Source organism: Temnothorax americanus, unplaced genomic scaffold (genome assembly GCF_048541705.1).
Source record: "Temnothorax americanus isolate GAGA-0224 unplaced genomic scaffold, ASM4854170v1 Scaffold5, whole genome shotgun sequence".
NCBI lineage: Eukaryota > Metazoa > Arthropoda > Insecta > Hymenoptera > Formicidae > Temnothorax > Temnothorax americanus.
In genome coordinates this window covers 1444813-1455854 of record NW_027509657.1, presented here as the reverse complement: position 1 = coordinate 1455854, position 11042 = coordinate 1444813, and the positions used below count along the sequence as shown (strand labels likewise).

General features: G+C 34.6%; 1 protein-coding gene across 1 annotated transcript; it reads left to right on the top strand.

Annotated features, from left to right (window-relative positions):
- Positions 1 to 270: 270 nt before the first annotated feature.
- On the top strand, positions 271 to 4511 carry LOC143903973 (uncharacterized). The gene is made up of 7 exons (XM_077418118.1): positions 271 to 405; positions 706 to 1138; positions 1403 to 1742; positions 1816 to 2138; positions 2404 to 2463; positions 2689 to 2781; positions 4267 to 4511. The coding sequence occupies exons 2-7, from the start codon at positions 806 to 808 to the stop codon at positions 4315 to 4317; spliced, it is 1200 nt and encodes a 399-aa protein (XP_077274244.1). The 5' UTR covers positions 271 to 405; positions 706 to 805; the 3' UTR covers positions 4318 to 4511.
- Positions 4512 to 11042: the final 6531 nt, after the last annotated feature.

Genomic DNA, 11042 nt, shown 5'->3' with positions numbered 1-11042 from the left:
CTGTGGGAGGAAATCCACGATAAATAAAACTGTGGGAAAAGTAAGAAAAACGTAGAGATGCTCCGTTTTTCTTACTGTTTTTCCTACAGTTTTATTTATCGTATAGCTTCACATTGTCCCACGACGTTACCTTTTCTAGGACAATCAATTGATCGATGAACGTAGTGATTTCCGAGACACCAAGCAAAAGCGCACAGATTTTTCAGGACTTTGTTGATTCAATGTTTACTCACGAAATTGAAGATGGACCCTGATTAGAAGCGACATTATCGTCCTTCCTGCGATTTTAAACTTTGCTTTCGCGCCGCGTTCTTCACACTAATCGACTTTGACAAATAATTAACTTCAACAAGGAACAACGTCACAGCAAAATTCTCACGATGAGAAGAACGGAGTATAGTATGAGTAATTTACAGAAATTTTAGAATTTATGTTTTTAATGTTCATGCTTAAACAACTAATTAATACATAAAATATAATTTCAATTATACAAAGTTATATTTTTTTATTTTTCAATATTTATCTATTCTTTCTATTGCAATGTATTTTTATTATATTTTTTTCCTCAACAATATATTATCGTATTATTTTAATATAATGGAGCTATTCGAATATACCCTTAAGATGCGTTCTTGTCATTCGTTTTTTTCTTTAAATGCAAATAATTGTGCTGTATATGTGTTGATAATTATATACACTTTGCAGACGGGTGCAAGTTCTACTTCATTAGTGAAGTCCCACATCAAGAAACTCATGTTTGCTAGATATTGTTGATTCGAAGTCGTCGATCGATTTTCCCCCGGACATGGAGTTACACGCTCTTCCTTTCGACGTGGAGACCGTGTTTGCTAAAGTGAAAAAGAAAAAGGAGAAACTGAAGAAACTAGTGAAGCTACGCGGTCCAAACTCGCCTCTTTACAGAGCCATCTGGCCGATGATCTACGTCGTACGAGTGTTTGGCTTCGCTCCTTACAATTTCTCGCAAGACCGCCTGGTGCCGTCGAACATCAACCTGATCTTCACGGCAATCGCCACTATTTTCTACAGCTATGTATTCTACCAGGTGTTTAGCAGGTTTCTGTTAAACCAAAGTATTAAAAGAGAAACCGATCCTCTTGATAGAACAGAGGACACAAAGGTCAGTGAGAAATTAATTGAAATAAAGCAGAAGACTGTATATACTCGCGATATATATATATATATATATATATATATATATATATATTATCAAAAATAAAGAAATCAAGAATTTACTTATTTATTTAAATTCTTTGAAGAGAAAATCTGCTTTAATGCTTTTATCTTAATTTGTATTATTCTTCCAAATTTAAGTTAAGCATCTGAATTCTAAATTTCTAAATCAATGAAAGTTCAAAGTAATGATCAAAATTAAATCGCTCAGATTATCACAAACTATAGCGTGGTAATGTACGAGTTGGGCTTGACGGCATTTACGAGACGCAGTTTCGTCAGGATTTGGAATGCGCTACAAGATTTTGACGAGGAGGTACGACAATTGGGTTATCCTCGCAAAGAAACGCGGACCGCGGTCGTCGCGTGGATCCTCGTAATTGTGACCGCGGCCCTCTGGATCTTCGTTAATCGTCTCGGAATGTACGCCTTCGGAGAGAAATGGACCGACAATATGGGATACATGATGCCCCACATCGGCACGTCGGTGGCTATCTACAAGTTCGTGGCGATGGCTATTTTTCTAGGCCAGCGGTTTCATCACCTGAACACTATATAATAAAAAAAGAAATAATAACGTGTGATACAGAATTTTATACGTATATGCATATAAAATACTAATTTTTATGTCAGTGTTAAACGTTTTGGTGGTAAACAAGATTATGACAGTTTCTATTTGTTTGCAAAAGATGATCCTGAATATGTATAACGATTTGATGATTGCCGCGGAGAATTTGGACTCGCTGTATTCGTGGTCGCTGCTCTTTTGGCTTGCCAGTCTGAGCTTGAATACCATCAGCAACATGTATTTTGTAATTCAGTACTTGTTCACGAAGCAGTGGGAGGTGCAGATGTGGTCGCTGGTCTCCTGCTTGTCCGCGTGGCTACTGGGGTTCCTCTTTCAGCTGTTATTACTTCATATCGCCTGTGACTTCGCCTCAGCTCAAGTAAAACTTTTCTGCCGATGCTAAGTCAAATGTTCCTTTATACTTTAGGTAGCGATAAAAAGTGTCGATATAACAACGCGAGAGTGCGATGAGAATTTTATCAGTACGAGCAAACTTTGGACAATGCTAAGTGAAATAACGGCCGACATGTGTACGGATATTAAATAGAATAATATTTAGAATCTTATAGAAAATAATCTGTTTAGATATAAATATAAAGTAGCGAATTTTTAATTAGAGGATGTGAGGACATGATTTATTTCAGGCTAATCGCATGGGTTCGATTCAGGTAGAGTGGCAAGTAAAATTGATGAAGAAAAATGACGTGAGTAGATGAAGTAGATAAAGCCGTTACAACTTGAGGATACATTATCTTTTCATTTCTTCCGATAGAGATAAAATCCAATTTTTTATCCAACAAATGTAATTTTCTCTCTAATTATAATTTCATTTATTTCGTTAAAGCATGTTTCGTAACTTTGTTATATTTACATATAGCAATTATTTTAATACGACTGCAATCTGCATAAATATTTTTCTCTGAACACAGGATTTCGTCCAATTGTCGTTGCAATTTCTAAATCGAAGGCTAAAGTTCTCCGCTGGCGGATGCTTTTACGTGAAGTTGCCGTTATTATGTTCGGTAAGAAACTAAAGCAACGTAGGAATTTCGATTAGGCGGATTATACCGCGACTATTCTACTTCCTGTGCACGCGAGAACAATCGCAAGTATATATGTAGCGTTTAATTCCGCGATCCATCACTCAAATTTCAACTTAGCTAAAAGTTTGAAACTGGATGAACGACGTTACGTGCATACGTATGTAGGACACGTATGTCGAAGAATAAAAGGATTAGTAACCATAAACGCTTCGTGATGTTAAGACCTACGTTTTTCTCATCTGGATGTTACGAGTAAACGTAAATTATCGCGTCAAGATTTCAAAATTGCTGAATTATGCCAGGTGATTTCGTGGAAAATTAAACACGTTTCTCACTACGATGTTATCACGGCAACTATACGACTTAAAGAAGAACGTCCATTTCCCGTATTCTCCATGTCGCGTTGGCGGTTCAATCGAGATAATTAAAGCGTCACGTTTATGTGATATATTTCTATGCAAAAATGTAGATACATTAGCGGCAAAGATAGCAGTCATATCGAAACGCGAGATAAAAATAAACGTTAGAATTTATATCGAAATATAAATTAAGAACGAACATAATGTGGTTTTAAATCGAAATATCGCGCGCATACGCGTATAAAATAATAACTGTACCTCACCGCGTATATAAATATATAATTTTTATTAATTTTTGCGTGCGATACTTGCAGAAAGGATTTCGCTTGGAATATTAACGACGTGCGTATAATAACCACGAGTAATTATATATTCGCTTTTATATTTGCAATCAGTAAACAGGTGTTAAGAACAAATATCGCGACAACAAATCCGAGTGAATGTTTGAAATACTATTATGATAGGTACGTAGTAAAGCTTAATTGGCCCCGGCCTAGTATTCGAGAGGGATTCGGGATACATGTTAGTCTAAATGCGCTCCTAAATCGCGTAACCGGAACACATCCTTCGATTTCACCCCTCGGTTTCCCGTAAACTGAATGAGGCTCTTGTGTACTCGAATCGGCACGTTGCCGTTCAGAATTGATACTTGTGCGAAACTTTACAGCTAGTAATGCAATTGTACGAGCACGTAACTTCGAGAACATCCGACAAGCCTCAAAGCTGCCATCATAGCTTCTACTTAACGCGAAGCTTCGATTTTCTTGCAAGAAATGGTCTGTGAATTGACGATACTCTTTATATTTACATCGCAAATTATACAGCGTGTTCTAGACGCATTTCAGGAATGTTTAATGATAAGTTACAATTTGCGTTGCGTATTTTGGACATTGTTATTTTTATAATCAGTATAAAATAAAGTATTAGCTTCAAATATTGCGAAGTGACTTTATATCGTATTAATTTACGAATAGCGTTATGATAGTATTATTACCTATAATTTGTACGATTTTGTTATATTTATTCAGACATATATCGAATACCATTCTCGGACTTTTTTTATTCGGATATTGGAAGATCATTACGTGACCGATATTGCTTTCAGATCGCTTCAATGATGACCACATATCTGGTTATACTACTGCAACTTCAATGAGAGAGCGCGCTGGCAATAAAAGTGAGAGAAAAATCGCAAGATCTCCGTATTTTAACTATAAATTTCTAACGTGTGTTCTAACGCGTATTCTGTTAAATCGATATAAAAATGTTAACCCGATGTGAAAAATGTTGATTTAGAATCAACACTTTTCAAATAATACCAGATTAGATAAATATATATGATATAAATAAGATTGAATTGCATTCTTCGTGTTCGTAATATCATCGACACCAACATTTGTTCTATTTGTTTAATTTTATACAGTGAAATATAGATTTTGGATGCGAGAATAATCAATGTCACATTTTTTCTTTGTTTCCGATGAATCCTCAGAAGCTCGTTTTTTCCGTTCGACTACATCCGCTTTAAGCTACTTTCGCTTTACTCATTGTCAGTAGTAGCACGATTGTACGCTGCGACGGTGAGGCTGCGCGCAACAGCATTTGCATGCGAATTATTCCCGTCACTGATTACAGCAGCTTTTTTAGAATTTAATACTCAAAAGAAGCTGTATTTCCCGTTCGAAGAAAATTTTGAAAATAGCCGCATCAAGATAAAGCAAAATCGTAATTGAATAGCCGGATCTAAAAGGATTTATCGATTAAATTATATAATACGACCTGAAAAGATTTCTATTCCATTTTGATGACACAAGGATATACGATTTTACATGCGAGTAACATAAATAATTTTTAGAGAAGAGTACAATACAAATAATGCGTAAATAATTTTTAAATAAATTGCTTTTTAAGACCGGCAATCTTGCTCAATATCAACTTTCATAAATTCTCAATCGCGTTATATACACAAAGCTTTACTATCGGTTACTTTCATTGCATGTTGCGCCGTGATGCTCCAAGCTGACGCGAAGAAAATTAACAATTTCATAAATTGCAAAGTGCTGTTACGAAGAATTGTCTTGCGAGGACTTCGCCTCGAGTAAATTATTAATCTCGCGCACGCAATTTATGGTCGATTTGTTCATCGATCGGGAAAATTGTTTATATAACTATTATGTAATATACGGTTATCCGAGGTTTCAAAACGTGTAGAATGCCACGAAATGATCTCTCCTGAATTATAAATAGAAATGAGAAGTAAGAGAAATGTGTGGAATGAAAAATATAATAAAAATATAATTATATATTATTTAATAATAAATTAATACTGTTTTATATTATTTACGTATTACATTTTTATATTGCTTTAATTTCACGTATAAATTTTGTTACTTTATTTCGTAAATTTTCTCTTCAAACGAAAAGTATTGAACTTTGTTTTATGTTTTATACCAAAGTACAATTATCATAATCATAGTCGTTCATGCGATTAATGAAGTTTTCACAAAATGCAAAGTTTAGCCATGCCGTAAAAACACAGTATCTGCATTCTACAAAACTTCTTTGCAGTAATCGAGGATCGTTCATAACGCTTGAAGAATTTCCAGAGTAGTTCAGCACACTAAAATTTCTGCAAATTAGAGTGCCACGAAGAAAATGTTAGAAATATATCTCGATAGTTTTCTGGTTCATAGATATATCTTCATAATGATTCTTTTCGTAAATTCGAATAAAGGTTGAAGATTAATCTTAAAATTTACCTATTTTTTCAAAACTAATTAAATAATATAAATTTAGTGAGTATTGATCATTCTCTTTTACAAGAAATTGTTCAATAAAAATCATACATACTTATATCCGTTCCTTTATATATTTTCCGTATATTTTATTTTATTAAATTTACTTACTCAATTTTAAAATGTAAAATCTCTCCTTAGTTATTTAAAAACTGGATCGTTTATCTCTACTTATTTGTTTAAAAAATAATTCAAGAGTACTAATATATACTTGAAAATGTATCGCTATTAAATATTTCATTATTATGGCTAATGAAAGCGTCAAGTCACTCATTCCTGCAATGTATATCTCTCTTGTATAACAACGGGCAAAATCCATTGTAAAATTCGTCTTTGCACAGCAAATCGACGATCGTATACGATCTATGTGAACTGTCATAGAGAGAGCTTTGTATTACGATCGCAACGGAGCGTCATTTATAAAGCCGACAAACTGGATTCTATCGCCAAAGCATCTTGGTGTCGTTGATATCGACACATTTTATTAGTTGACCGTCAAAAGCAACACGAAAAAAACCAATTTCGCTACCGTCGCACGTGAGGACTTTCGAACAACCGTCGATCGACTTGCGTTGTTTACGAGCGGCAAGGGTCTGGACATTGACAAATGGCGGGCGGATAGCTCAGTCGTTAAAAGCGAGGAAGGAGAAAACTGAGAAAACTGAAATATATATCGGTCATTTCCCAGATTTCAACAACATTCACCTTTCTCTTCCACATTGTTGCTTCATTTATAAAAATAACGAGTAACTCTCTTCTTTCTTTTCTTTCCACTCATCGAATAATTCTTGCTCGAATAAACACACTTATCTTCTTTTTTGTGCAAAGAGATGCTAGCTTGCAAGAGGAAAAGATGGAGAAAATGAGAAATGTTGAAATATTAAAATCGAGGAAAAATATAAAGCCCCGACAATCTCACGTGTCTGACATATTTTCCTTCATATATTTCATGTCTCTCAGTGCAACGCTCTTGAAAAATTTGATAAGTTTGCATCAAAGCGTGAAGTAGAGTGGGAATTCGACACACAATGGCGAAGAGAACATTTAAATTTTTATAGAAAAGAAATTCGAAAGAGAAACTCCATCGTAAAGTATTTTCTTCTATTTTGACGGAATAATTATGGAATCTAAATTTTAATTAAATATATTACAGGCCGTGAGACAAAGTCAGAGAAATAAAATTACATTTAATTCTCTCTCTCTCTTCGGTAGCAGAGTATAATGATTTCATATTGTGTTAAATTAGAAGTGATAAAGTTAGCCAAAGGACGTGACGCGAAAATAAATTACTCTACTTCTGTTAGGAAAGGTTTTGTTGATGAGAAAACCTAATTCTCTAAAGTATCAAAAACACCGAAGAGAACAAGGCGAGCTGCTTCAAACAATATTCTCGTCATCTAAATTCTAGCTTTGATGCAAATTTTACTAGATTACGTCAAAAGCTGCAGAATGACGTAGAAGTACGCTTGCACTGCTGCAAAGGAAAGTAAAACGATCCCAAATTATTTTATAATATCAGGAAATGTCGAGATTCGACATGATCAAAGAGATTATCCTCCGTTAGATCAAAAGTGCTCGATTAGATTTTTTAAAGCTATATTAGAGAGAATTCTCTTTCCTTTTCAAAGTATATTCTCTCATCTTGAGAAAGTGCACCACGAGTAAAGTGCGACGCATTAAAACATCATATTCTTTCTCGCTAAAATGATTAATTATTTTTGAATAATGTTTTTTTAAATAATCAAGAATTTCATCATGCAATTATTTCAATTACATGAGCCACGAAGAAAATGTTGCTTATAAGAAGATAAGAATATTACTATCAACAAAGATTGAAATATTTCAAAAGTGTTGTTGAGATAAAGAAACATTCACGCACGCAAACAAAGTATTCTAGTGTTCTTCGCAATATCCTTCGACATAGCAAAAGATATTATCTTAGAATAACATGATAGCTCGGTAAAAAGGGCGGAATGCAAACAAAGTGTTTTGCTTACGGTTTAGATGCAATCTCTTTCTAACCCCGGCGTTCCGTGTCAATTTGAAGTCATTGAATTTGCATAGTATTACTTCATCTTGCTTGCGGCGGGATAATCAGAGGATCCAACGTAAATGATACGGAAATTTTAAAGGAAAATGTCCACACGTGGCTGTAATAAAAAAGAATCTATTTATTCTAACAATTTTATATTTATATATATATAACAGATATTAAATATTAAATTTATAGAACTACGAGAGATACTATAATACAGCGATTGAATCATATCGAATATTATATTAGTTTTTCTTAAGTTTTTCTTAAATTTTTAAATTAAAAAAAAATTTATTTATGCTTCTGTTTTGTCAAACAATCTTAAAATACGTAATATTAAAAACTAATTATTTTATCTCAAAGATTAGAATAAATGCCTACAAATGATGTATATTAATTACTGCAATTACTAGGGTGAATAATTTTCTTTATGTATATATAGAAATATATGTAGAAAAAATAAATATCTTTTTTCTATTTTAAATAGAATTAATCATAAATTAATGCTTCATTATCATCTACTTAGGTAGCATTTGCTTATTAGAAAGCAAAAGCTTTAACATTTTCCTTTTCTTTGCGTTAAACGCATATTTAACGCGATCTTTTTCTTCTTTGCCAATACATTTTACATGCATATGATTCCCTCGAATATAACCTGGATTATTATTGTTCTCGAGTACGCCATTACTTCAACAACGGTTGGGAGAGTTTTTGACGTTATTGACAATGCCTCAATTTTCTCTTTGTGGAAACATTCATGAAAGAGGGATATGAAGGATATGAGGAACAATGGTGAAATGCAGGTACCGTAACCGTAATATTAAAGACTCTAGATACGCGTTTTTAAAAGAGAAAAAAAGACATGTTTTCTTCATCTTGTAAAAGTGCATTTTCGCGCACAAGGAGGCGAGTACCTCCACACAACTGTGCAAAGAAGGGACTATAATAATTCATGTCCTCGGGGGATTACGTTTCTCACAGAGTACCTGAAAACTCTCCAAGTAGCTTTTCATATTATCCCCATTATTCTGAGAACGTTTGGACAGATATAATAATCCTATTTTTTATATGCTTTTTCTCATATTATTTCTCAGCCACAGTTTTAGCGTTAACAATGAACTCTCTGTTCCGGCGGTTTCTTGGGAAAACGCGACGCTCCGTTTATATGAACATTATGAAGTGCGAACAACGGCCGCTGTTAAGGAAAAAGGGAAGAAAATGAGAAAATCGTCGTCATCGGCAGTCGGCAATGTTACCACGATGGCGATGCATCTATTTTCCACGCCATCGTTCCGGAAAATTGCTCTTTTCACCGGCTTCCGCCGACGTTATTCTCTTTCAAGCAGATGCACGCGATCTCCTTCCTCTGCACGCAACGGGTTCAAACTGATCGCGCGATAGAGAGAGAATAGGAGAAAGATATTATTATATTAATTAAATAGTAGTGGAGGTTTCTCTCTCTCTCTCTCAGTTTCGCGATATCTATATGGAAAGGAATGAAAATCCTACCTTATAAAAAGTTAATTAAGTTAAACATTTTTATTTAAAAATCAATTTTTGGAGTAAGATGAATTATGTGTAAAGTTGTTATTACGTAAAGTTTCGATTGTGGATACTTTTGAAAAATTTCATTTTAATTTTTAATGTTTATTAAATTATTTTTCAAATATAGTAATTTACTTAAATATTTTCTATATATATATATATTGGTACATATATTTTATAAGACTATCTTAAATTAATAAAATATTGTTGCGCCCGTGCTGAGACGCTCGAATCTTGCGGCGAATTGCGAAGCGTCCCTGATGACCAGCTGTTTATTGATTTATTGATTTACCACGGTTGTGTTGTTTTGTTGGAAGTCTCCGTCTCCGAGCGGACGTGACAGCTCGATTCTGCGTTTCAATCCGTTTGCTCTAATAAACGAGTCTTTCCTTTTCTTACATTGTGCCGTCTCATTGTCCGCGAGTGCCGGTTGCGCGAGTGAATGAGAGTGCGAGCGGTGAGACGCGAACGCGGACTCGGCGAGCGCAACAATATAAACTTTTGCTAAAGGAAAATTTGAAGAAGCAGATCGAGAAAGATTTTTTTGTCTTACGTCAGTGTGATTATATTCAATTGATTAAAATGTGATACAAGAACGAAGCGTCCGCGATTTCACCACTGTTGTGACTGGCCTCGTCGTATTAATTTGCATTGGTTTAAGGGGGTTTACGGGTTTTACAGGGAGGTACAGAGTTTGATGTTAATTCGGTTAAACGAGTTTGTTAATTCGCTTCCTCGATAGTGGGAATTGTCGCCTCCAGGATCTGAATAGTATAAACGGTAGAATCCTTATAGGATCCTATAATAGGCAGATTTACGGCTCGGTGGACCGTAAATCTGCTTCGATCTTTTCTCTGAATGGTCAAATAATAGAACTTTTCCTGTCGTAAAAATTTAAATACGGCTTATCGAAGGTAGATATTCGTGATTCATACAACACGATTTTCCTGTTAGATATAGGTACTTTATTTCCGAACAGGATCGGTATAATATTAATCATCTGTATTCTCGATGTAGGACGTAAAAATAATGCGCTACTTTTTCTTTCAAATTCGTTGAATATTGGTGCTCTTTACCATAAAAATGTCGCGGAAGTATTCAAGGAAACAGAAATATTGTTTTTCCTTTTTCTTTGCGACGAAAAAATTGACTGAAGAGAAAAATTGGTTGAAGAATCCATAGAAGAGAACGTCCCCGGGGATCACTTTTTGTACGTACACGTGTGGGCGAGTTTCAATGGATGTATAACTTACGTCATTGCCCATTTTTAAACGTGGGGGCGGAAAACGCCCCTACCTACGTCATCGAGCGATTGTACGCGATATCCTGGCTCGATATTCCGAGAGTGAGTCCGGCAAACATTCAAAGGAACGAATATTTAATGCTTGAAATTTTTGAGTTTAAAAATTTTAATTTTTAACCGTAAGAGAGACGTTATGACATTATTAATTAATATTTTTTAACAATGTTAGCATTCCTCTCGCTTTATATTCCTCGCGAAATAAC

Coding starts and splice junctions, on each gene's coding strand:
- LOC143903973 (XM_077418118.1), top strand. CDS start 806: ATGGAGTTACACGCTCTTCCTTTCGACGTGGAGACCGTGTTTGCTAAA. Junction 2,464..2,688: donor AATTGATGAAGAAAAATGAC/GTGAGTAGATGA, acceptor CTCTGAACACAG/GATTTCGTCCAATTGTCGTT. Junction 2,782..4,266: donor AGTTGCCGTTATTATGTTCG/GTAAGAAACTAA, acceptor TATTGCTTTCAG/ATCGCTTCAATGATGACCAC.